Source organism: Festucalex cinctus, chromosome 11 (genome assembly GCF_051991245.1).
Source record: "Festucalex cinctus isolate MCC-2025b chromosome 11, RoL_Fcin_1.0, whole genome shotgun sequence".
Taxonomy (NCBI): Eukaryota; Metazoa; Chordata; class Actinopteri; order Syngnathiformes; family Syngnathidae; genus Festucalex; species Festucalex cinctus.
In genome coordinates this window covers 25,799,750-25,826,948 of record NC_135421.1, presented here as the reverse complement: position 1 = coordinate 25,826,948, position 27,199 = coordinate 25,799,750, and the positions used below count along the sequence as shown (strand labels likewise).

Below are 27,199 nucleotides of genomic sequence, written 5' to 3'. Positions count from 1 at the left end.
TTCAAGAGCTTGAGTTATTCGCGGATTTTGGCTTTGTGGCGGCCCGATCCCGATGCACATCTTGCCTAATCCTTAATTAAGAAGCTCCTAATTAAATTCCAAGCAGCTTCAGCCAATCAGCGTGCTGCTTTCATTAGAGGCAGTGACAGAGATGCGCGCGTTCCCGTGCTTGCATGCTGAATTGCTTCAAGTCGTCATCCTTTTTTTCCACTGCGTTGCATTGTGGGAGTCGTATGCTAATAGCAACAAATATATAGAAAGAGGAGACTATAAGGGGATCTATAAGTTGAGTGATGCAAGTGCAGATCTCGCCTCAGCCGAGTGACCCGTCCGGGAAGCGCGTGCACGCGAGCGGCGCACTTTCGGGCTGCGATGGAATGGACGCGCATCTTTCGTCCATCGTCTCCAAGCGCGCGGAGGGAAGTTCAGCCGTGAAAAAAAGCCCCCGGGAGATGACGAATGAGTCGGAGGCAGACACTTTCCCCGACCCCAAGGACGCGCGCGGGGGCAAACTCTCCCCTCCCGGCGGCGGCGCAGCGCACGGAGACGCCGTCGACGCCCGTCACGGTCACACCCTCCATGGAGCGGGAGACAAGTGCAACTTCTCTCCGCCGTCCGCCTCCGCAGGAGCCAACATGTTCCCCTACCCGAGCCAGCACGCCGCCTTCTCCATCGGCAGCCCCGGCCGCTACGTGGCCCACCACCCGGTGCTGGCCAACGGAGCCTACAACGGCCTGCTGAGCAACTCGTCGGCGGCGCCCGGCTACCCTCCTCCGCATCCGCATCCGCATCCGCATCCTCCGCCGCCGCCGCCGCCGCCCGCCGCCGGCTACCCGTACGCGCAGCAGTACGGAGCCGCGTACCAGGGAGGCGCCTTCTACCAGTTCTCCTGCACGGCCAATGCTGCCGGGCTGGTGCCGGGGAAGGCGCAGGTGTATCTGTGCAACAGGGCCCTGTGGCTCAAGTTCCACAGGCACCAGACGGAGATGATCATCACCAAGCAGGGACGGTGAGGAGCACTTCCAAAAATGAATAATAACAATGAAATAAAATCAGAAATAAAAGACTCTTTCACATGCTTGGCCCTTCTTTGTGTTTGATTAGGAGGATGTTCCCGTTTTTAAGCTTCAACATTTCAGGCCTGGACCCAACTGCTCACTACAACATTTTTGTGGATGTTATCTTGGCTGATCCAAATCATTGGAGGTTCCAGGGAGGCAAGTGGGTGCCCTGCGGGAAGGCCGACACCAACGTCGTAGGTAAGGTGCACTTTAGTCATAATAATGACGATAATAATATTTTTTAGTGCCTAATTTTTCCATTAGGATAAATTCATGTATTGAAGAGCTTTGCGACATTCTGTCTGTGAAAGGCGCAATACAAATGAAGGTTTCTTACTTGCTTACTTACGACAAAAAATAAAAATATTTTATAAGTACTTCAACGTCGGATTACATGTATTTTATTTCACATTTTAGTGCAATAACATGCAAATGATGATAAATAAATATTTTCAAATGTGCTCTTTGAATTTAACACACGAATTCAATTTAATGCAGTTAAATTGAGCAGTATTTGTGTTATTTCGTGCTGCATACAAATTCTACGATAATACATAGTTTTACAAATGCCATATTTTTAATTTTTTATTTTATTTATTTTTTTAAATAAAAGATGTTTTTCTTCCATTGAATTGGCACTTTTAATTGGTCGAGTTTTAAAATCGATGTTTAAAGTCATAATTTATTTTAATTCAAATTTGTCAGTGTAATCAAATAACTTGTAATTTTAAGTCAATATTGTTCTTCCACTGTTCAGTTTTAATTGAGAGAATTCAAACTATTTATTTTTATGATGCTTGTGAAACGACAAATATCGACAGAATAAGCCTCATTTAAAATAAGAATTTCAAAATGATCATTTTCTTTCTCAGAGTTGCATTGTTTCTCGTTTGAATTTCGAAGATTTTTGTTCTTAGGTAATCGAGTTTACATGCACCCGGATTCGCCGAACACGGGTGCACATTGGATGCGTCAAGAGATCTCTTTCGGCAAATTAAAGCTGACAAACAACAAAGGGGCATCCAACAACACGGGGCAGGTATAAGACGGCGTCTCGGGCAAAGCTGTTTTCCTGAAAAAAAAATTTTTTCAGCATGCACGACTCATGCATTTTTTCTCGCCATGTTGCATGCATGCGCGCGCTTGTGTGCTTTTTGGTGCAGATGGTGGTCCTGCAGTCTCTGCACAAGTACCAGCCGAGGCTGCACGTGGTGGAAGTGAACGAAGACGGCACGGAGGACGGCAACCAGCCGGGCAGGGTGCAAACGTTCACCTTCAGCGAGACGCAGTTCATCGCCGTCACCGCCTACCAGAACACCGACGTAAGAGCACAAAAAAAAAACAAAAAAAACATTTATTTCCATTTACTGAATGCACTGTGACAACCAAGCCTGCCTGCACGTTTGCCTCCAACAGATTACGCAACTGAAAATTGACCACAACCCTTTTGCCAAAGGATTTCGGGACAACTATGACACGTAAGATTTGCACAAAGTGTCCTTATTTATTGTAATCATATAGCTTGGATTTGTTTATTATCGGATATTTTTGTAACGATGCGTTTCTTACATGATGACGTCACTGTGAAACTCAAAAATGTGACTCTATCAATGCAATTCTTGACCATTTTATTTCTTTTATTTCCATCGCCTGCACCATATTTCTGCACACTTCATTGAATACAACCATACTAATTTTATTTTAAAAATCTAATGGCACCGATTATTATTATAAAAAAGCGCGCATTCTCGTTATTTTAAGGTTAAATTGTGGTGTATTGATGTGTGGGTGTGCCTAATCAAGTGGCCAGTGGTTGCATCTTTATACACTGTTGTATAGAAAGATGTTCATGCACAGTTTGTTAAAAATGAAACATTGTTAATGCCATGTGTATATAGCTCATGAATGGAAAACTATATAAAGATAAACAATTAGATGTTTTATTATTTAATTATTTTAGTGCAGCTGATGGTATGTGTGTGTTGGTGTACCTAATCAAGTGGCCAGTGGGTGCTTCTTGAGAGACCTGATGCAACGCTAAATATATTAGCATGATTTATTAAAAAAAAAAAATAAAGAAAGAAAAACAGATTCAGAAAACTGAAAAATATTGTGAGTAGCTAATAATGACTATAATGAGCTTTAAATAAAAATATACTAAAAGTAATAATTGAACTAATGATAAAATAATGTAAAAAGACAATTTAACTTGATTTAAAAAAAATATAAACTTGGTTTAGAAAACAGTGAAAATATTGTCTAGTCAATGTGTATAAAATAGATTAAATAAAATATTGTTTATTTTTTTAAATAATAAAACAGAATAATGCTATTTTTATTTTAGTGCAATTTTATTTAAAATATATTGTATTAAAAATATATTATTGATAAAATTGTACTACTAGTTTTAAAAATAACAACTGTAATAAAGTGCAACAAATATAATGAAAATGACAACCAAATAAATACATAAATAAATTAATAATAATAATAAGAGGTTAAAAATTAAATTAAGTGTGATTGCGGGGTAATATTTAATTTCTTTGAAAATAATTTTAAATGTTGTGTGTACCTATAACGAATTGTCCATTACACGCATTTTATTGCCGTGAACTTGTTGCATGCTATAGCCGGCATCAACCGTTCCGTCATGTAGTTTCTCTGCACGATTGTTTGTTTCCAGTGTGTACACAGGCTGCGACATCGACCGCCTCACTCCGTCCCCGGGCGAGTCCCCCCGCTCGCAGCTCATGGCCGGGCCCCGCTACGCCGTGCACAGTCCCTTCCTCCAGGAGCAGTTCGTCAGCTCCTACGCCAAATCTCGCTTCCATCCCGGCGTGGCGGCGGCGGCGGCGGCGGCGGCGGCGGCTGCTGGCGCGGACCGCGGCCTGCCCCTCGGCAACAGCTTGCAGAGCGACGAGCCCCCGGTGGGCGGCGCCCCGCAGCGCTGGTTCGTCTCCCCTGCCAACAACCGACTGGACTTCGCCGCCTCGGCGTACGAGGCCGCCGACTTCGCCGGCAACGCCGCCACCCTGCTGTCGTACGCCGCGGCCGGCGTCAAGGCGCTGCCCTTGCCCACCGCGGGCTGCTCCAACCGGGCCCTCGGCTATTACGCGGACCCTTCCGGGTGGGGGGGACGCACCCCTCCGCAGTACTGCGGGGGAGTCGGCGGCAAAGCGAGCTCCGTGTTCCCCTGCTGGCCCGCCAACTCCATCGGGGGGAGGAGCAACTGTCTGGCGGAGGAGGGCGACTCGGTCCCCACGCAGCGCTCGCCCGTCGGCTCGGAGGAGGCGAAAGTCAAAGACGTGACCTCCGAGTCGGCCTGGATCGAGACGCCGTCGTCCATCAAGTCGATCGACTCCAGCGACTCGGGCATCTTCGAGGCCGTCAAACGGAGGCGGATGTCGCCCTCCTCCACCCCGGTACCGGATGCGGTGTCGCCGCTCAAGTCGGACCTCCTCAGGGACGACAAGACCTGCTCCAAGGACATTGGCTACTACAGCTTCTACCCGACCAGCTAAATCAATCAATCAATCAATCAATCAATCAATCAATCAATCTATCTATCTATCTATCTATCTATCTATCTATCTATCTATCTATCTATCTATCTATCTATCTATCTATCTATCTATCTATCTATCTATCTATCTATCTATCTATCTATCTATCTATCTATCTTCATATCTTCATCCTTCAATCTTTCTCTCCATATCCTTATCCCTTATTCCTTTCTTCCCTTCATCCATTTACCATTGGACTCTATCCTCCCTTCAATCGCATTCATTCTAACATCACTATCCTGCTCCATCTATCATTCCATACAATGGGTATTAAAAAGTCTACACACCCTTGTTCAATTTTTTCATGATGTTAAAGGCCATGAGTCACTTCAAAAAGTTTTCCGCCATGATACATCGTAGCTGAAAAATTTCGAGTTCAAGTAAAAATAAACTGACTGATAACGTTGAAAAAGTGTTCACACCCGCTTGTTACTAGCATGTGGCTGTTTTCACAATTAGCCAGTCACATCCAAATGCATATTAAGCGAGTGTCAGCACACCCCTGCCACCGATTAAACCCCCTCTGATTAGCCCAAATAAAGTTCAGCTGTTCAAGTAGGCTTTTCCTGACATTTTCTTCCCCCCAGAAACTTGGAGGGTTTGTGCTAACACTGAATGCTGCTTCGAACTGTTCACAATTCCTTTAAACTGAAAATCAGAGGCACTTGAGATGATGGCAGGTGTGTACTTTCTCACTTTAACATGAATTTGGATGTTATTGGTTCATTCTGAACATACATGATCTATTATATTAAATAGCATAGATTACATTCATGGTGGATTTTTAAAAAATGATTTGTCTTAGTCTCAATTTTGATATCAACATAACCTGGCATTTGAACAGAGGTGTGTTTATTTTATTTTAATCCACTCTATCCATGTCTCCATCAATATAAATTTTGACAGTTCACTTCCACTGTTAATAGCCAAAAAGTGTACATTATCCACCATTCACTTCTTACAATCAGGGCCACTGTAAATAGGAATATAATTTATATATATATTAATATTGATTATTGGTGCTAGTGATTGGATGTACACTTCAAATAAGATATGTAGTGCCGAGTAAATATTCTGTTAAGTAGCCTCATGTGATATTGATCTATCTATATATACACACTGCATATACACGTATTAAGAATATGTACATGACATGTTTTTTGTGTAGCAAAACAATCGTATTTTGTACTCAATTCCAAATCGTAGTCTACCAAATGTGTACGATGTTAAACGGATCACTGCTACATTTGTGAGACGTGCTTGAAAACAACTTATACGTGTTTAATGTGATTTTAAAATAGAGGCTGTTTTTGTTGTTGTGAAGAGATCAGTCTCTGTTGGAATGTCATAGAAGAAGAATAAATCATAATCAGGCTATCACCAGGTTATGTATATGGTATCCCTAAACGCATCATCAATTTAAGGCACAGATCTTATTTTTTATTTACCAATTGATTATTTTGATTTTCTTTTCCTGTTGATGAGGGGTGGTTCCAAAAATTTGGCAAATAATTTAACAGATACAAAAATGTAATTTTAGAAGCCCTTCAAGTGTGGAGATCTGACACCAAATGAACAAGTGCTAATGCAGGCAGATGTTTACATGAATTTTATATCATCCAAACTAACAGGCCACTGTTGTTCAAATTATGAACAAACGAGGTCACATTTGGTTACGTGATAAGTTTTGGAATATTAACTTTTTTTTTTTTATTTGTTTCCAATAATATGTTCTATGTGCCTTGACTAATCAGTGGAATAAGAATTAATCAGAATACCGCTTTTTAGGCGGTGGCCATTTTTTTTTTTTTTTTTTTTTTTTTTTTTTTAACCACTCACTCACACACAAGCTTACTTCAGGTAAGCCACATGGGGTCTCCCAGGTGGAGGAGCGAACCCGCGCCAACCGGCACTAAAGACAGGTGACGGTTCAACTCCTCCACCTGGAGCCCGGCCGTTTTGGCTTTACCACCTACTGATGACTGAAAATGACGTCACAGGGCCAACGGGCTCAACTGTTTTGGATCACGTGACGTTTGCAAAGTGAGCCAAGGGCACTTTGACGTCACTTCCGTCGGTAGCAGGTGGATACAAAAAAAGGGGCGATTATTCTGCTAATATGCTAGTCCACAGAATCGTGTTAAAACAAGACAGAACTACTTTATCCTAGGTAAGTGATTTCTCAAATAAGTACTCGAATAACAGCAAGAAGTATTAGAACTGCTTTCAGTTGGCATTTAATGCTATTTCGTTGTCAAAAGTGATTTTCAACGGCGTGTGTGTGCCTATTTGAAGGAATGGAAGGAAGGACAATGGAGAAGTTCCCACGATCAAGCAGCAGATGGCGACAGCTGCACAGACGCTGCCGTGCCTCGGTGGGGTGGTGGACAACAACGGGTCAAATAAATGCATAACACGGTCATTTCGATTCATATATTAGGTGTAAATTGAGGATTAGCCTTTTTTTAAATTATTATTTTGCTTTACAAAGAGTCATATGGCATAATTGGTTAGCGTGTCTGCTTCACAGTTGAGAGGTCTGGGTTGTTAAACATTTTGTGCTTAATGTTATGACTACTAACAGAGGTTAAAATGTGTGTTCAAATCATGTTATTTCAAGAAAGGTTCTGTTAGAGCCACTTTTAACTAGCGTTGTTGTTGTTGTTGTTGTTTTTAATGACGTAAAGGCACCTTTAAGAATGAGTACTGGTCCAAAGGTTTAGTTCCAATTGTATTTATTGCACTTAGCAATTTTTCTGATTTGTCAGTGCAAAACTGGGCCAACTTCCAAGAAACTGAGCTTCACGTCCTGTAAAAACATTCTAAAATTAAGGTTCAGAGATTATTAGAAGATTTCGAAGGTTATTTATATGTATCTATGCAGTATATATTTGGATTTAAACCACTATTTTACCCTTCCCTAAATCCGATCCCCCCTTTTAGGCAACTTAGATGATACTGACCAGGATCCAACCTTAAAAAATTGAAGATAATGACCGTACCTTAGTTGTGGATAAAAGTAGTATTATATCTTATCAAAATCATTATTTTGAGAAAAAAAACAACACAATTATATATAGGCCCTATTTATTTGTAAGCAGAGTTATCCGGATATAAATCTCAGCCTTGAAACGTTAAATCACTTCCTGCAAAATGACATACATGGAATTAACCCACTCGAGTTCTTGAGCTCAAATTAACTGTATTCCTATAATAGGATTTTATATTCTTGAAACCCCAACAAATGTGATTGCTCACTATATTGACACCGGGAGTCAATGAATTAAAAAATAATCTAGCATTCAGAGCTGATGATTTCATCCGCAGATGTCCATGAATGAAAGGAGTAAATAAATGGTCAGCATGAACACGTAACCGCCTTGGACTTTCTCTCCTGCTTCCATTCACTGGATTACACGCTGGCCGGGCTCAGGATCATCATCATCATCATCATCATCATCGCCATCATCGCCATCGTCTCCATCGCCACCCACGACACGGCAGCATGGACATGCAGGACCAGGGAGTACACATGGAGCCGCTGCTACCCGCTGTAAGGAATTGAACATTTCTTTTTAGACAAAACAGGATTTGACAGACGCTCATGTTGAAAGTGCGAAAAAGGTAAAACGGGGACTCTGTAATGGGAACTATCAGGACATGGCAACAGAAAAATATTATCAGGGAGTAGAAAAGGAGTCTGAAACTAACTAGTTAATTTTTGTGCTATTGAATTGGAATAAAAAAATTTGTCTCCATTATTATTTCTATTGTTTTATATTTAATTACAAGGTAAGATATTCCTTCATTTGCAGCACATAGGGAACTGTACAGCATTTCCCCACCAGATGGTGCTGTTTTTCATTTTGTAACATACATTTTATAGTCAATACAGAGCTTTGATTAATTTTCTGAATTTTTATGCGTCAACTAATAATTTTCATACAGATTTTTGAGGACTAATTTCCTAGCCAATTATGAATTCTGTTGAGCAACAAGTAAGAAAATTTTACTAACAGTGAAATCCATATGCAAATTCACATTTTTTTTTTTAACCTATCCCTCGTTATTTTTTTGAAAATCTCCCCCATTCACTTTTTTTTGTGCTCAGGCCAACAAATTTAAACTATTGTCGCAATCTGGTGGAATTGTAATGTTTTTAGGATTATTGATTAATTGGTTTGTCAAAAGTGAATGTAACTACTGTCATTTTCTACAGCCTATTTTGCTGTTACAATTTCCTCAGATTTATTATTGCGCGTAAATGCAAAACAATGCAACTTATTGCAATTTGTCTAATGCGAGTTTGGTAATTTTGTTTGACTATGCGTGCTCACATCAGTTTGTGATCATTTATTTATTTTTTAATAATTTAAGCTGAAGCTGTGTCAGATAAATAATGTAACTACTGAATCCACTTTATGTATCATGAGTTGATGATTGCATACATGTGTTGATGGTTTATGATCCTCCACATTTGAAGTGTTTTACTGCCAGATTGTGGCATCTATACAAAGTTACAAAACCTTTTTATTCAATTATTCGCAGATTTGTGGGCGTGTAGCACTTTTCACAGAAAGAACTCACAAAGTTCTGTTCTCAATTACTTTTTAAAATTAAAAATAACCTTTTAATCATGCAAACATTGACAAAAAATGACTTTCTGCTAAGTAAAAAAAAAAATGCTGAATTTATAACTTTCTGCATTGACATAGAGGTTGCTTCAATTAATATTTACTGCAATGTATTTCCTAAATGAAGACCATGTTGTAGGTCATGAACTTTTGGCCAGTCCTGTTTGATCATTTTGATGGAGATTTGTTGTTATCAGCTCTTTGCCATTTACAGCCAAGCAGCTTTTTTTCCCCCTCCCATTTAGCCCAAGGTTTTAAGCGCCTGGCTTTTTGGCCGCAGAGCTTCTATGCTCTTCTCTAGAGCTGCGTTTGTGTGTATTTTTTTTGTGTGTGTGTGGATTTGGCGCAAAACGAAAGGTCAACTAAAAATAACATTTTACAGTTAATATGTCATGTGAAACTAAAATAAAACAAGGGCCTTAAACTAACCGTAAGGTTGTTTTGTCTTGCAGGTCAACTCCGCCTTTGACTCATCCGTTGGCCGTCGAAGTTTGGTGAGTTTAATGACACGTTTAACATTCGTGTGTTTGACATTTACAAGGACAACACAGTGGAGCAGAAATTGTTCAGATCACTTACTGTATCTATCCATCCATTTACTATCTATACTATCTCCAATTGACCTCTCCCATGTGTCAATTTTCAAAATCAAATGTGCTATATAGAAATCATCTGCCAAAAATGTGTCAGTCTGCATGGGAAGATATAGGCACCTCGTTTAAAGGCTGAACTGCCTTTTTGCGTCCCGCGTCGCCATCGAGTGTGCCTCCGCCATCTGCAGGGACGCCGGCCAAGTGTGTGCCACATCCTGTCATGTCACCTAAGCTGGGTGGCTTGCCAGCACTTTGACAACATTTTGTCACTCTAGTTGTAGTCATCCAACCTTGTTTGGTGCCAGTTATCCCATTTGGATAGTTGCAATGTCCTCGCGTCTCTTTTGGTCCATTAATGCTTGTATTAAAACTCAAGCTTTGTGCTTGTGCGTTTTAATAGTTTTACCCTACTCAGTCTCTTTAAACACACAAACTAAAAAATGCTGGCTTGTTTTCCTAATTTCCTAATTTCCACCCACTAGGTAGCTGTGAATTTTGAGCCAGGTTACTTTTACACAAGGTTGGGTTAAATATTTTTGACCCATAAGATTGGGTTGAGCCTGGGTTGGATTTGGGCGGGCTGAAGAGGTGAAGCCGTTCACTATTTTGGATAGTTTTATGCAAAAACTGTTCAACCATATCATGTGAGTGACAGAGGAAAATTTCTTCTTATTCTACTTCTTCTACAGTACTTCTTCTTCTACTTCTACTTTCTCTTCAATGTTAGTTAGTTAGTCAATTAATGGCTGGTCAAAAGTACTGATGCAATTTCAATTAAAGGGAGCTATTAAGTGTGCTGTATTATTATTATTATTATTATTATTATTACAAGTAGAGGCAGTGTAATCTGTCTATGCACTATGCAGTCAGTGCGTATTTGTAAACAGATTAACATTAAACTGTCTAGGCCGCCAGGCGACAGCCGCTTAAAAAAAAAACAAAAAAGTTCATTATGGAAATGCCTCGATAGTCAGCTGCAGGTCAAGATGGCTGGGGAGGCGGGGCAGCGGGTGGGTGTAGCTGACCGACTCCCAGCAGCAGGCTTTAAGGATTAAAAATCCCTTCTCTATTAAGTGCTTTGAATGTGTGTGTGGTTGCGTTGAGAATGCGCTCAGGACTATTTCGCGCCTTGCTCGGATTCACAGGAAATGACAGAGTTAAATGAGTTGACTTCCCAAACTTATTTCCGCTGATCACAGAGCTAATTAACTTGAATTAGGAATCAAGATCTTTATTTCTCACGCATTGTTGAACAAACAATTGTAGCCAAATCTCTCTTTGAACGTACGCAAACATTTAAAGACCCTGTGAAGTGAATTCAGAGACGTGTTTGTTCTTGAACGTGTGTTTGCGTGATTTTTTATTTATTTTTTTGGTTTTTAGAGGAGTGACGATGAAGCGGTAGTGGACAGAGGAGGAACACGCTCGCAGCAAAGCACCAACTTCGAGCCGGAAGATCTTGAAGGTAACACATGACAACACTTGGGTTCACAGTCTAATTACATCTAATACAGTAAAACATTACACAGATAATGACAATGATCAGCTTTAAGCTTCTCATTTATAAAAATGTGACTATAGTGGGAGTTATAGAGAGTGAGAGAATATCTGATATTAGTTAAGTAATCAAAATGCTCAGGAATGAGCAGAAATATTACAATACAACAATTTAATGGACTACCACAAAGAGGTTGTACTCATCCATGATGATTTTCTGTAAAGTTGCTCAACATCAATTGTCACATGTACATTAAGGACATTCCACTCAATCACCCCTGTCGGAATGCGTTTGCAGGCCACCGGACGCTGTACATCGGCGTTCACGTCCCTTTGGGCAGCATCAGACAGCGCAGCCATCGCAGGCACCGTCACCATGGAAACAAACACAAACGGAGGAGCAGGGAGCGGGCCCTCCCATTGGTGGAGGGGAGAGAGTCTCCCATCTACGGTACGACACATAATACCTTACGTATGAGTTTTATTTGATAAAATGTATTGAGACGGAGCCCTTCATTCAAGTTTGTTGAGTAATATTACATCTCCAGATTGCTCAAAGCAGACCAGGCGAAGTATGGACTTGATTATCGGAATGGTTTTCTGACTGGGTCACACAGCTGCAGCCCAATCAGAACGCTGCAATTCGGGAGAACCGTCCCAGTCCAGACCACTCGCTGTCATTTTTTGTCGTTTGTGTTCCCAGACACGCCCTCCCAGAGGGTCCAGTTCCTCCTCGGGACGGAAGATGAGGACGAGGAGCACATTCCTCACGACCTCTTTACGGAGATGGATGAGATTTTCGTGAGGGAGGGCGAGGATTCTGAGTGGCGGGAGAGTGCCAGGTAACTACATTATTTTCTTCCTGTTGGTCGCAGGTTAGCTGATTTTTTTATTTTTTTATTTTTTACCCTCAAGTGGTTGACTGCCAATCACATGGCACATGTAAGACAAACCATTCCCACTTTTATTCACACCTATGTGCAACCTACGTGGAGCCTTTAATGAACCTATGCATGTTTTTTTTTTTTTTTTTGCTGTCGTTTATGTTGTTGATTAAGATGATTATGATAAAAACATGGTTTGATTTCCGTCCATTTACTCAAAAACAGAATTGACAGTGCAGAAGAGGCACAAAATGTGAATTATGATTCAGGTACCGTTTCGGGCCGATACAGCATTATTTTAAGGTATTGAGTACTCGTGGAGGATGCCGATAGCCCCCGATACTCAAGGCAAAAAATAAAGAAATAAATCTAAAATCGAGTAAGTCCTCCTCAGCAGTAGTTGGCGCTATACTGTGGCAGTTTGACACAATTTTTTGGTCAGCGTTAAATGCAATTCGATATAGCAAAAGTACTAGAGTTATTGGTACTTGGTATTGGTGAGTACGCAGAGTCATTACTCGTACTGGTATTGGTCTGAAAAAAATTATATTGAACGGCCCTAAAATATGTGTATAGTTGCAGTCGTGGAGCAAACAGTGAATAGGCAGAGGAATGCTGTGTTATTGGAATGTCCTTTATCCATCCATCCATCCATTTTCTTTTACCGCTTATTCCTCGCAAGGGTCGCGGGGGATGCTGGCGCCTATCTCAGCTGGCTCTGGGCAGTAGGCGGGGGGGAATGTCCTTTAAATTAAAATATTCAAAGGCAACAATGCTCAATATCCATGCTTGAGAGCTTGAGCTGAGATTCAAACCCCGGGATCACTCAACTATGAAACAAACATGCTAACTACTAGTCTACTGTGCTACACCATTAGCAACTTCATACAAAAAAGGTTAGTTAGCCTTTTGTAAAGTCATAATTTTTGGGTGAAAACTTAGTCTCAAGATTGCTTTATAGCATGCATTTATCCACCAAACTGAGACATACTGTATTTACAGCTACGCCGTGACAAAAGGCAATACGTTGCTTCGCTAAATGAGTCCATGTGAGAGAAGGAGCAATCAAAGCGAAACGCGCGGCGCCTCGAGCAGATGGCACGTCACTTCGCGCCCGTCTGCCGGCGCCTTATCTGCGCGACTGTCGCGGCAGGTGGCTGAAGTTTGAGGAGGACGTGGAGGACGGGGGAGAGCGCTGGAGTAAACCCTACGTGGCCACGCTGTCGCTGCACAGCCTGTTTGAGCTACGCAGCTGCATCATCAACGGCACCGTGCTGCTCGACATGAGGGCCGCCACCATCGAGGAGATCGCAGGTAAGATATGGAGGAACAAAACTGCCAAAATTAAAAAAAAATTAATACTGATGTAAAAATATCATTCAAAAATCAAATACAACAAATATAAATGTATAAATAAATAAATAAATACATGTGGTAATAAATATAAAAAATAAAATTAAATATCAATCAATAAATAAAAACGCTCTGCTCTCACATTTATTAATTTCATGCTGCAGACGCTCTGTCAGCACAAAATGTTATTGAAATGAGGGGGCGGGCCTAAGCACGTCTTGGGTTGGACCCCGCCCTTTCAATGGTCGAGTGAGCGGGTTGGTGAACAAGGAAGTCTCGCCGGCTTGCATGGAGAGCTCCAGCAATGGACGATTATGTTGTCCACTGTCACCACAACTGAGAAGTCGAGCAAGTTGATATATGCAATTATGTATATATACATATTTTGTTAATACATAATACATTTATATTATTTTCTTTGTATTTAATTTTGGAATAATATTTTTTATATTCGTTTTTATTGTCACTTTTATTTATTTATGTATTTATTTATTTATTTATTTATTTTTATTTTGGCAGTTTTGATCCTCCATAATATAAAACTGTCCGGATACCCTCAGACCAGTTTGAATGTTTGAAGCAAAAACTTTGATGGACGTGACTACTGACATGCATGGAATAAGTTAAATGGATTAATAAGGGGAGCCGCTTCGCTTGACCGGGAGTCGGCTGCGTTCCCGCTCACAACAATGTATTCTATCTGCGCTAATATGAACATGATAATCTGGAAGTTAAAAGACGAGGGCAGTCAACCCTGCAGTTTCAAGAAAGGCATCCCTTTTTTCTCCTTGGAGTAGATATGGTACTGGACCACCAGGAACTGTACTCGCCGCTGGGCGACAAGCTCCGAAAGAAAGTGCACGAAGCGCTGTTGAAGCGACACCATCACCAGAACCAGAAGAAGCTGGCCAATCGCTTGCCCATCGTGCGCTCGCTCGCCGACATTGGCCGACGGACGTCAGACGTTCACCTGGACAAGAACGGTGAGGACGACACGAGACTTGATGTCTCTCCACAATAAGGGAGACTAATGCGTTCTTTGCGTCTTCTTCCAGGTCAGATGACATCTTCGCAGTCTCATTTGGCAGGTCCAGATGGAAAAGGGGACATCACCAGAGAAAACAGCTCTGTCGATTTAAGCAAGGTGTTCTTAGGACACTGCAATGATAAACTAATACACATCTCACTGGGGAATTAAAAAAGCTTGCTTCAAGCTCAGAGTTGAAGTTTTCTTACTCATCTTTATTTATATCGTGACCCACAAATGAAAGCGAAGCATTGTATAGTTAAACACAAAAATGTTCAAACTAATCATATCATGTTTTAATAACTAACATACAGTAGTAATCATCCTCCTCATTGTTAACTTTCTTGCATAATAGGCTTCATAAACAAAACATGATAAAACCTTGTCGATTGTTGTGCAACTTTGATTGCAATGAAGGAACAAGCAACACTCCAGTTACTGCTTGTTACTGCCACATAATTCTCGCTGAAAAATCAACACCTTCACTCTGCCAACATTTGTTGCATCATTTATTTGCAAGGCATTGAAAACCGGACAGTGGATTTTTTTTTTTAAGTGTGCTATTATAAAAGGAACCTTCATATTTCAGACATTATGTAACACGTCCCAAAAGAACATATTTTGATAGATGGTCCAAAATAGCTGTTTGTGCTAAATGTGAGGATTAACTCTAGAAATGTCGGATGGCCAAAGATTCATATGGAAAACAGTTTTAGTGTGATTTATTATTAATCTTTGAGGCTGTTATGTCTTCTTAAGCCACGTCATCAGTGGATTTTTAGCATGATTCTGGATCTTAAAATATTCCAATAAAGTTGGGATGTTGTATAAAACGTAAAATAATCAATAAAAACAAAACACACTGATTTTCAAATCATTTTCAATCGAATACACTACAAAGACACGATACCGAATAGGACTGCTTGATTATTAAGAAAATATTCATCATGATTATACTTTAATAATTGAAATCACAATTAGGGACTAAACTTTCTTTTTTATTCCAAAACAAGGAAACGGTTAAATGTAAAAAATATATTAAGACACATACAATTCTTTGAAACACTATAATTATGCAAGTTCAACAAAATTGATTACATTTGTTATTGTAAAACAAAATAAAACTGCAAATGTATCAATTTAAACAACTCAAAATTAGTATTAATATTTTTTTACGATTATGCTGATTTTGTAATTGTGAAGTGTAATAATTGAAATTGTAATTGAATTTCAATTAATTGCACAGCCCTAGTATCTAATATCCCAAACGATACCTGAAATTAAAAAAGGAAGAAGATCGTGCCTTGTGGGACACCTTGTATAATTGCTTGTCTTTACCGACACTGGTGCATCAATTTTTGGTGAATAAAATAGAAGAATGTCAAAGTGGCCCTTTGTTTTTTTATATATGTGGCCTTTGGTAGAAAGACTTTCAACATCTCCTGCTGTCCTGTTCATCCTCTTTCAGATGGACCTTCATTTCATGAAGAAGATCCCACCAGGCGCTGAGGCGTGCAACGTGTTAATAGGAGAGTTGGACTTCCTCAACAAGCCCGTGGTGGCTTTTGTGCGTCTCTCACCAGCCGTTCTTCTCAGCGGGCTGGCCGAGGTCCCCATCGCCACCAGGTGAGGTTGCAAACACGCCGCCTAATTTCCATCCAATCTTCAACGGCATGTTTTTGTCTTAGGTTTCTGTTTATTCTCCTGGGGCCTGTTGGAAGAGGCCCTCAATATCACGAGATTGGACGGTCCATCGCTACGCTCATGACAGACGAGGTAAGGAAGGAAGCGCACCAAGCAACCACATGTCACGTTTGCATGAATTCACAGTTGAGCAGAACTCCACAAGCTCCCAAAGCGATGGAACATTTCTCAGCATGACGCACAGATCAGAGCTTTTATGACAAGCTTTTGGGGATTAGTCATCACATTCTGCCCAGGATTTAGGCTCCTGTCCATCATCAGAGAGCATAAAATGGATTTGACGGATTCACAACTCTTTAATTCTTGACTGAATGTAAAAAAAGGGTACTTATAAGGGCGTGAGAGGTTTCGGTAAGTGACCTGGAGTGAAGGTCAATAAAGGATCACAGATGATCACTTAACAAGACGAGGTGAGACAAGAAAGAAACGAGACTGGACTGCCTCAATAACACTTGTTGCCTATCAGCGCCATCACTATTCTGTGTATGTACATGGCAGTACTTTGATTTACAAGGTCACTTTATTGAATGTCCTAGCTTGTAACTTAATTTACACGTGCAGTAAAGCCCCCATCACAGTCTCTCTATTTTGCAATTTTTTTGTGAAGTAATAACTATTTTGTTGTAGCCCGTGTTAGTTTTGCATGTAATTCCACTGTTGTCTTACAAAAAAATATTCAACGTTAAATCCTCTGTAATCCTGCTTTTTATATTTACAGAAAGCAATGGCTGTAGATCAATTTATAATGAACATCTTTGGACATGATTATGATGTGTAATGTGAGATGATAAGTTAGTTTAGACAATCGGGATGTATGTCTACTGTGAAATACATACTGTACAGTGTAACAATGTGCAATATTTGTGCTCATCTTTTGCTCTCTCCATCATTAATGCTACAAAAACATACCTAGAGAGTCTTAAATAAGGTAAAATAATAGATTTTTTAAAATAACGTATTTGACATATTATGGGGTTTACTGTATACCTTTATGGAATGAATTTTCTCAGTTGAAAAGAATTGAAATGCTATGAATCGGTTCCAGCCCCCATTTTAATAAAGGTAAAATAAGGCGGTATTATTCATATATTGGGTTCTTGCCTTAAGGGGCGTGAAACTTCTGCAAGAGGGTTATGGAGAAGATGCAATGTTGTGGCCAAACAATTAGGAAATAAGAATTTTAAATGGATTCTTTATCCATTTCTGTGCACCCTCTAGTTGCGTAACAAAGTAGGGAAACAGTGTGATTTAAAAAAAAAAAAAATTAGCATTGATATTACTGCAGAATAGTGGAGGAGAATGAGCTGGAGTTAATTACCATTCAATTTTTATTTTTTTTTATTTTTTTTTCTTCCAGGTTTTTCATGATGTCGCATATAAAGCCAAGGACCGAAACGACCTGATTGCCGGGATTGACGAATTTCTCGATCAAGTGACAGTTTTGCCACCAGGAGAGTGGGATCCATCCATTAGGATAGAACCACCTAAAAATGTTCCTTCTCAGGTAAGTACCATTTTTGGTTGTTTTATTTGTTGTTGGAGGATTGTGTTGTAGTCATGGCAAATCAACAATCTGCAGGTCACAACTTTCCATTTTCCACCAATCTTCAAATGTGCTAAATTATTGTTTTTGTTGGGACTACATTCCTTCTCAGATGTACGTGTACATTTTTTTTTTTTTTCCACTTACAAATCTGGTCAAACAATGAGCATTGTTTTACTTCATTCATACATGGAGCCCCAGCTGACCAGAATTAGTACCTCGTAACATGAAATTTAGTTCCTATAAATCCAGTGTATGTCTTTGTTAAACAGGAAAAGAGGAAGAAAAACACCAATCTACCAAACGATTTATCTGAAGCGAATGAAGAAGAGCATGAAGGCCACGGAGGTCCTGAACTGCAGCGCACGGGGAAGTAAGTCAGTGAACAAAGACTGCAGCTATTATTCTTTTTCTTTTTTGGTATTTCAATTTCCGTACATTCTTGTATATGCCCAGATGGTTTGGTGGTCTCGTTCTCGACATCAAGCGCAAAGCCCCCCACTACCTGTCCGACTACACGGATGCATTCAGTTTGCAGTGTGTGGCCTCGTTCCTCTTCCTCTATTGTGCCTGCATGTCCCCTGTCATCACTTTTGGAGGACTTTTGGGCGAGGCGACTGAAGGACGCATAGTAAGGCTCTCGCTATTTGGATCTTTGTGTTATATAACGATACACGGCAGAACGAGGGATCAGCATTTGACTCAAAGACTTTGATCAACTATGATGAAAATTGTTGATCAATTGTTCGGCCAATCTGTCCAAATATTTTGACGTTTCTAAACTTGTGTTTGACAAAAGGCTAGCATTATGGCTATTCTTGGTTCAAGCTCTGATTTATTGTAAATACAGAATAATTTACTGATTGTGTTTAAAAAAAAAATACATTGGAAGAATACCTTAAAAATATCACATATTAAAGGGGATGTCAACCCCCCGAAAAAAATAAATAAATCTTGGAAATAATATGTTCTTTGCAGCCCTACTAGTCTAAATGTGATATTCTGGTTAATATTGCGTTAGTGAAATATGAGTTAAATACAGCCGTTTTTATCAATATCAGAAGGCGGCCATTTTGCCACCTGCAATCAAGTGAAAATGACATCACTGTTGCTCGTGTCTCAGGTAACAACCAATCACAGCTCGTCTTCAAAAAAACAGGTGAGCTCGGATTGGTTGTTGACTGTCCTTCAACACTGATGTCATCTTCAGTCGACAGCAAGTGTCAAAATGGCCGCCCCCTGAGATGGATAAAATTGGCTGGATTTTGCTGCTTGACTCCAAAAGCTGCTTGATTCCAAAAGTGTAAGAATATTAATCAGAATGTCAACTGGTAAGGTCACATATAACATTTTATTGTCAAACTATGTTGAAGGTTGACTTCTACTTTAAATCTCAATTTGCAATATTGAGGGGGGAAATGGTAATTAGCTTATTTTTCAAAATCATTCAGCCCTAGCTGGTAGGAGCCCACCTCTCGGGCCAAAATCAGCTGAAGTCCCAGTGTTGCCACCTTCCCAGTAAGAAAAGTAGCTTTTGGTTGTCCTAAAAGTCTCGAGAAGTTGCTGAATGATGTCATGGTATAATTTGCATAATTGGTCATTTGCATGTAATAGTAAAGGATCCTGAGAGGATTAATGTCGTGGGAGAGGCAAAAAGTGAGTTAAAAAAAAAAAAAAACACCAGAAAAAGTCGCTAGATTGGTTGCTAGTCACTTTTGACAAAAAAATAAATAAATATAAATAAATAAATAAAATAGTTACTTGTAATCTAATTAGTTACTTTTAAAATCAGGTAATCAGTAAAGTAACTAGGTAAAATTTTTCAGCTAACTAGCAAGATTGTTTATATGATGCATATCCACTGTCCTTTCCCCTTTCCTAGAGTGCAATTGAGTCGCTGTTTGGTGCCTCGTTGACGGGAATCGCCTACTCCTTGTTCGCCGGTCAGCCGCTCACCATTCTGGGCAGCACCGGGCCTGTTCTTGTTTTTGAAAAGATACTCTTCAAATTCTGCAAGTACGTTTTTTTTTGTTTGTTTGTTTGTTTTTTTCTCAATTGAATGCAAGCAAACTCGCCCAATATCCACCCGGTGATTTTTTGCGGCCGGCAGGGAGTACGACCTGTCCTACCTGTCCCTGCGGACGTGCATCGGCCTGTGGACGGCGTTCCTCTGCATCGCGCTGGTGGCCACCGACGCCAGTTGCCTGGTGTGTTACATCACTCGTTTCACGGAGGAAGCCTTCGCCTCGCTCATCTGCATCATCTTCATTTACGAGGCCTTGGAGAAACTGCTCTACTTGGGGGACTACTATCCCATTAACAAGAACAACAACCTGGATAAGCTCTCCTTGTACTCGTAGGTGGACAGCTACTCACACACAAACACAAACAAAAGAGCAAGAGGACAGTGTCATTACGGTGCACTTCTTGGAGGACTTGTAAATCCGGCACAGATGTGGGGATTATTTGGACACCCAGATGTGTATGTGCGTCCGCAGATGTTCATGCGTTGAGCCTTCTGACCCCACCAACGGCACCCTGAAGTACTGGGAGATCAATAACATCACTGCGTCCGAGATCTACTGGGAAGCGTTGGAGGTCAAGGTACAAGTTTGTCCTGATTTGGGGTTAAAAAAAAAAAAAAAAAAGCATAAATTATGAAATTACAGAACACACTTTGATATTTTTTTCCCACCTTAAAGTGGCATGCTCTCCCAGATTGAGAACAGAGGAGATTAAGGGCATGTGGACAGGATTATATTGGATTATTCACTGCAAATCACCACCAAATTGCATCTTTTTTTTTTTTTTTTTTTTAAACTTCTATTTCCCGCGGAAATGGATGCTCGTAAATCCGACGCGTGGAAACTCAACTTCCGATTCCTTGCTAATCATAACATCCTGCACGATCTGCTTATCCTTTTGCAGGACTGCGTTGAAAAGCGCGGCGAGTTTGTGGGCAGGGCCTGCGGTCCCAACGGGCCTTACGTCCCCGACGTTCTCTTCTGGTGCGTCATTCTCTTCTTTTCCACCGTTTTCATGTCGTCCTTCCTGAAGGAGTTCCGCTTCAGCAGTTACTTCCCCACAAAGGTACAACACGTCATGGAAGGTCAGCACGTGAATGAATTCCGCATTGCTTTTTAACACACGTTGCATGAGATGGTGCAATGTTGCTTCCTGGTGGATTCTTGCTAGTACTACATTTTTCTGGTCACAGGCAGTGACGAGAACTTTTAACTCTCCTTTTCATCGTGGGGGTTACGTTCCAAATATATCCATGGCAATTATGCAAAGTGATTACATGTATACCAACTATCTTAGTTCTACGTTTCCTAAATGAATGGTAGGTACTGCATGCCTAGGTGGCGCTATTACGTGAATTTTATTGTTTTGCATTTTTTCCATTGGATATCATTCATTCCATTTTTCCATCTAAATGGATGGAGGGTACTTTCAGATAACACTTTTGCATATAAATAGGCCATTAGCCATGATTTTCAACAAGCCAAGTTGGCTCACATGTTAAATAATTACCTTCAAATCTTCAAATCTCGCTTGGGAAATATTTTATTAGCATTCAGCTTTCAGCATTCCCACGGAATTTCTGAAGAAATGTCATTTTCTCTAGTTTCTTAAAAAAAAAACAAAAAAAAAACCTCCAAACCTCCAAATGTTTTTTGTTTTGTTTTTTTTACACATTTTTTCTAGCTTGAGGGCTAACTTTTTTTTTTTTTCCCCCACTGTCTCATGTCCGAATTCAAAACAAATATGTGTACAAAGGTGGGTCAAAACGACACACAATAGCAACATATCTGATAAGTTTTCATTCCGATTTTGAACATAACTTTCTCCCAACAGGTGAGGTCCATCATTAGTGATTTTGCTGTTTTCATCACCATCTTCACCATGGTCCTGGTTGACTACTCCTTAGGGATCCCCTCTCCAAAACTGAAAGTTCCAAGTGTGTTTAAGGTGAGTGAGGATGATTGTTGTTTAAACAACCCGCCTCGATAGAAGGCCGGATTCCTCCCCGACAACCAGCAAACGTCAACATGAAACATGAAAGTGCGGAAAAAAAATGTCAAACTAATAAAAATCTGTCCGCATCTTTTAGTTATTGATACAGCATTTTCATAATAATTCCTAAATTTGAGTTAAAAAACAAAACAAAAGCAAAACTGTACTGTAAAAAAGCAAGTGATATTGATTTGTGTTGAGGTAATGTTTCTGCCACTAGATGGCATAATTGCATTAGCTCAGTGCATTTTTCTTTTCATATTAACAGCTATTTAATCTTTAACATGAAGTAACTTGTGAAATTCTGCACATTTTTAAAATACAAAAAAAATATAAAATTAAATAAAAAATACAAATTGATTGCAGTCTCCACAAGTATATGCATTATTATTAAATGTATTGCTGCTAAATTTCTCTGCGTTGGGACTGGGGTTCCCCCAGTACAGGCTTTCCAAGGAAGGGCTGGTCATTAAGCGTGCATTAAAAAAAAATAATAATAATAATTTTAAAAAATTAGTGTCATTAAAGGAACTTTAAATTAACTCAAAATTAACACACTAATTTTGACACCCCTAAAATAGACACATGAGCCTCCCTGCAGTTAAGCAAGAAAACATTTCTGGGCACTCCATGAGGAAAAACAGTATAAAAGTAAATTCAAGAAAGACAAATGGCTCCTGATGATTTTCTGATGTGCACTCGCCCATCCCGAGCGCTCCAGAAAACGGATGTATGGAAGAACCACGTGAGCATGATTTTATTTCTGATGCCTTCACAATTCCAGCCAACCAGAGACGATCGAGGCTGGTTCATCAACCCGCTGGGTCCAAACCCCTGGTGGACCGTCGTCATCACGCTGTTTCCAGCTCTGCTGTGCACCATCCTCATCTTCATGGATCAGCAGATTACAGCTGTCATCATAAACAGGAAGGAGCACAAGCTTAAGGTTCTTCCTTGCCTTGGCTGATGATTACGTTCCATTTGTGACCCAACAAGAATGACTTTGGCCAAAAAAAAATAAAAATCTTTATTTTTACTGACTTTGTAGAAAGGCTGCGGCTACCACCTGGATCTGTTCATGGTGGGTCTGATGCTCGGCGTGTGCTCCCTGATGGGCTTGCCGTGGTTCGTGGCGGCCACCGTCCTCTCCATCACGCACGTCAACAGCCTCAAGCTGGAATCGCAGTGCTCAGCGCCCGGCGAGCAGCCCAAGTTCTTGGGCATCAGGGAGCAACGTTTCACCGGCCTCATGATCTTCGTCCTCATGGGCTGCTCCGTCTTCATGACCTCCGTGCTCAAGGTCACATAGTATACAAAATATTTACAGGACTGTCTCAGAAAATGAGAATATTGTGATAAAGTCCATTATTTTCTGCAATGCAATTAAGTAAGTAAAAATGCCATACGTTCGGGATTCATTACAAATCAACTGAAATATTGCAAGCCTTTTATGATTTCCTCAGACCAAGTAAAAAAAAAAAAAAAAGCCATCATCAGCAATATTAAAACAATAAATGGTTTGCAATATTTCAGTTGATTTGTAATGAATCCAGAATGTATGACATTTTTGCTTATTTAATTTGCATTACAGAAAATAATGGACTTTATCACAAAATTCTCATTTTCTGAGAGTCCTGTAAATATGTTCTATTTTAAATATTGCCATGGTCCCAAAGACGTATTTATACATTTTTATATTTATTTATTTTTTTAATGCTAGAGCATACAGAAGGCTTCGATGCAGCTTCTGAACTGAAGAGAATGATTAAAGCAATGGTGGTTATCACAAAACCGGCCACCAGGTGGCAGCACAGTATAAGAGATCAACCAGTGCCATGTTGCAACAAGCTCTTTTTGCCAGTTTTTTAAACAGATTCGTGAATAATGATGAAACTTAGCTGTATTCTAATGCCATTTGATGCAAAATGGAAAAACATAAAAATACACATTTTTTTTTCTTGATGAAAGAAGGGATTCTTTTGGTGGGTTCCATATTTTTATATCAAAAGAACGCAATATTCTGTGGGCCTTACAAAATCAGTCAAAATCCAGTAAAACAGTCGGGAACGAAGGGGGTTGCTTCAGTGAAAATGGCTGCGAGTCAATGAGTTAATGTCGTTGTTATAAAGTATGTAGTTCAGCATCCAGTGTGATGTGGTCCAATGCAAAATTATTGTAAGTCTACAACAAAGTCGAAGCAGAGATTTGTTCAAAGCAAACATGGTGAATCAGCATTTAGCTGTTATGCTGCACACAAATGGAATAAGCTGCCAACAAAACTTCAGTCAGCCCCAAGTGTAAATGTTTTACAATCCATGTTAAAAACTATAATTGTGCAGGTGTATGTCATGAAATGTGGATTCCAAGTACAAAATGTGTTTTTTGTTGTCCTTCAGTTCATTCCCATGCCCGTGTTGTATGGCGTCTTTCTCTATATGGGAGCGTCCTCTCTCCGAGGAATACAGGTACGTCCACCAGTTTCACAAACATTTCACATAAACACTATTGCTATTTTCTACCATTTTTTCCATAGTTTCTTAAAACATCATTTGCAATGTTACCGCCTCCATATTCACATGCAAATGGGTAATAAGTCGTTCACGGCTGCAACTCCTCACACAGTTGTGTCCTTCCCCTCCCAGTTCTTTGACCGTCTCACACTGATCGGAATGCCGGCCAAGCACCAGCCAGATTTCATCTACCTGCGTCACGTACCCCTGAGGAAGGTGCATCTGTTCACTTTCATCCAGCTCAGCTGTTTGATTCTTCTCTGGGTCATCAAGACCTCCAAGGCCGCCATCGTCTTCCCCATGATGGTGCGAACATGAAAAGTACCATGAAATGTCCGCGAAATTGCTGAAAATGTCAGAGAATTGAACATAAAAGCTAGAAAAGAAAACATTTAAAAAGTAAACCATAAAATGTCCAAAACAAAAGAAGAAAGCTGGAAAATTACCATAAAATGTCTTTGTATTAGCCAGAAAAGAAAATGTTCAAAAAGGAAGAGATAAGCATAAAATTGACATAAAAGGTCCACAAAATTTCTGAAAATGTCAGATTAAACATAAAAACCAGAAAAGAAAATGTTCAAAAAGTAATCACAAAATATCCAAAAACAAAAGAAGAAATCCCGAAAATTACCATAAAATGTCTTTGGAATTGCTAAAAGTCTGAAATTTTTTTAAAGGCAGAAAAGAAAATGTTTTAAAAGTAACTATAAAATGTTCAAAAACAAAAGAATTTTTGAATATTACCATAAACATGTCAGAACATTTAAAAAGCAAACAAAAAGGCAGAAAAAAAAAGTCAAAAATAGCTATAAAATATCCAAAAAAGGAAGAAGAGAGGCAGAAAATGACCAAAAGATGTCTGGAAAGTTTGTGATATTTTGGTGTTGTTGTGCAGCTCTAATTAGCTCTTGGGCCATCAGTACCCGAGACTAACACAAACACATTTTTGCTTATTTATTTGGCCAAAAATGTCTCTTTTGGCAGGAAAGGTTGCTGACCCCTGACCTCCACCATCCGGCACTTCCTGTCAATCATTTTGAAAGTTTCCCGAAGCGCAGCGCACATCTTCAACATAATTGTGTCACTTCCTCAGGTGTTGGCTCTGGTGTTCATCAGGAAACTGTTGGACTGCATCTTCTCCAAGAGAGAGCTGAGCTGGTTGGATGACCTCATGCCCGAGAGCAAGAAGAAGAAGCTGGAGGATGCCGAGGAGGTTTTGTGCCGTTTTCCTCGTTTGCCTGCATGAAATTGCTAATTGCGTCGCTCGGCAAAACGGCTTCTACTCAATCTTCAGGAGGAAGAGCAGAGCATCCTGGCTGAGGAAGATGGCGCAGTGCAAGTGCCGCTGGAGGGATGCAAGTAAGCGATCGTCTGCCTGTTGTCGGCTCATTCGGAACCGATTTGAGCGTCTTTTGCAGGTTGATCGCTTTTCTTTTGCAGAGGATTACCCGTCATCAACATCACAGATGAGATGTCCAAAGGCTCTTTTGGAAACACTTGGAGCGTCACAAGCTAGGAGATTTGCAGCAAAATCAACGTGTATATATATCGTGGGAAATTTCATTTATTGCAGTACTGTAGTTCACCTGGAAAAATGGAACTTAACAAAGTGAAATATTTTTATTTTATTTTAAATAAAGCCTCCAAATTTGCCACTTCCAATTGACGTTTCCTGTCAAGTAAAAGATAAAGATAAAAATTGTCATGACAATACAATTGTTAAAATTAGGGGTGTCAGGCGATTAAAATTTTTAATCGTAGTTAATTGCATGTCTTCAATAGTTAACTCACGATTAATCCACAATTTTATATCTGTTCTAAAAGTAAAAAAAAAAAAAAAGATTTCCGGGGGCGCGCGTTGAAAAAAAATTAGTGGCGTTAAATTAACGCACTCATTTTGACGCTCCTAATTAAAATATGCGATATTAATGTGTCTTATTTCCTATGCTGTCAGGTGAGCACAACATTGCAGATTGTCCCACAAATGATTAGAAAGTGCGATGAGGAAACACTCGGTAGGGAAAGTCACTATACTGTCTCTATACTGCATCATTTATTTATTTGTTTTTGTAATTATTATTATTATTATTATTATTATTATTATCCCTTCAAATCACCTTGTAATCTAAGTGAATAACCGCACGAAACCATGTTAAATGCTTTGTTGAAATCAATCTTATTATAAGGGCACTTGCTTTGTATTTCTTTTGTAATATATTTTTGTTGTTTGCTTCAAGCTGTTTGTCTTAGTTGTCCTCATTTATTCAAAGGGAGAAAAGCCATAACGCAACGTGAAAGTGATGACAACAGTTACTGTATGTGCATGCTATTGTAACTTGTCATACTTTTCATACCTAAATTATATTTTGTGTGGTGTAATTTATATATTTGCTAAATGTATTCAATAATTGAATGTAAATAATCCTTTGTTATAGTTTGATGTTAGTTCAAAGATTTTGTGTCATAAATGTGTCATTGAATTAACCATCAGTCGGCTCCACTTGTTACAATCTATAAACTGATGAACAAACTTGACTTAATGTGGTGTCATTTTTGCTGGATACATTAGATGGCACGGTTGTTTGTTTTTTTGGACTTTAAAAATGTCCAATCTGAAATATTGCCACATGAACATTGTGTTTTAAGTTGAATTCTACCTTTTTCTATTCTCTACTTATCGACATTACAACATAAGTATTGTGAATCCGGAGAAAAATAGCTTTTGTGCAGACAAAACATATCAATCAAAACAAGGACTTTGACACATTTTTCCTTTAGTAGCACTGCTGCTAACATCTTAACAGTGGTTTCAT

General features: G+C 39.7%; 2 protein-coding genes across 2 annotated transcripts; both read left to right on the top strand.

Annotated features, from left to right (window-relative positions):
* Nucleotides 1-268: 268 nt before the first annotated feature.
* tbr1b (T-box brain transcription factor 1b) lies at nucleotides 269-5,878 on the top strand. The gene is made up of 6 exons (XM_077535958.1): nucleotides 269-1,009; nucleotides 1,105-1,259; nucleotides 1,979-2,100; nucleotides 2,225-2,383; nucleotides 2,478-2,539; nucleotides 3,745-5,878. Exons 1-6 carry the CDS (start codon nucleotides 294-296, stop codon nucleotides 4,580-4,582), a joined length of 2,052 nt encoding a protein of 683 aa, XP_077392084.1. The 5' UTR covers nucleotides 269-293; the 3' UTR covers nucleotides 4,583-5,878.
* Nucleotides 5,879-6,677: 799 nt separating this feature from the next.
* slc4a10b (solute carrier family 4 member 10b) lies at nucleotides 6,678-26,921 on the top strand. Its single transcript, XM_077535957.1, has 27 exons — nucleotides 6,678-6,794; nucleotides 6,920-6,999; nucleotides 8,058-8,177; nucleotides 9,711-9,752; nucleotides 11,235-11,316; nucleotides 11,647-11,799; nucleotides 12,052-12,190; nucleotides 13,386-13,546; nucleotides 14,383-14,568; nucleotides 14,641-14,729; nucleotides 16,081-16,238; nucleotides 16,301-16,388; nucleotides 17,674-17,820; nucleotides 18,132-18,232; nucleotides 18,316-18,490; nucleotides 19,742-19,875; nucleotides 19,970-20,215; nucleotides 20,358-20,463; nucleotides 20,788-20,949; nucleotides 21,718-21,831; nucleotides 22,661-22,822; nucleotides 22,925-23,176; nucleotides 24,273-24,341; nucleotides 24,519-24,692; nucleotides 25,480-25,599; nucleotides 25,681-25,745; nucleotides 25,827-26,921. Exons 2-27 carry the CDS (start codon nucleotides 6,922-6,924, stop codon nucleotides 25,900-25,902), a joined length of 3,399 nt encoding a protein of 1,132 aa, XP_077392083.1. The 5' UTR covers nucleotides 6,678-6,794; nucleotides 6,920-6,921; the 3' UTR covers nucleotides 25,903-26,921.
* Nucleotides 26,922-27,199: the final 278 nt, after the last annotated feature.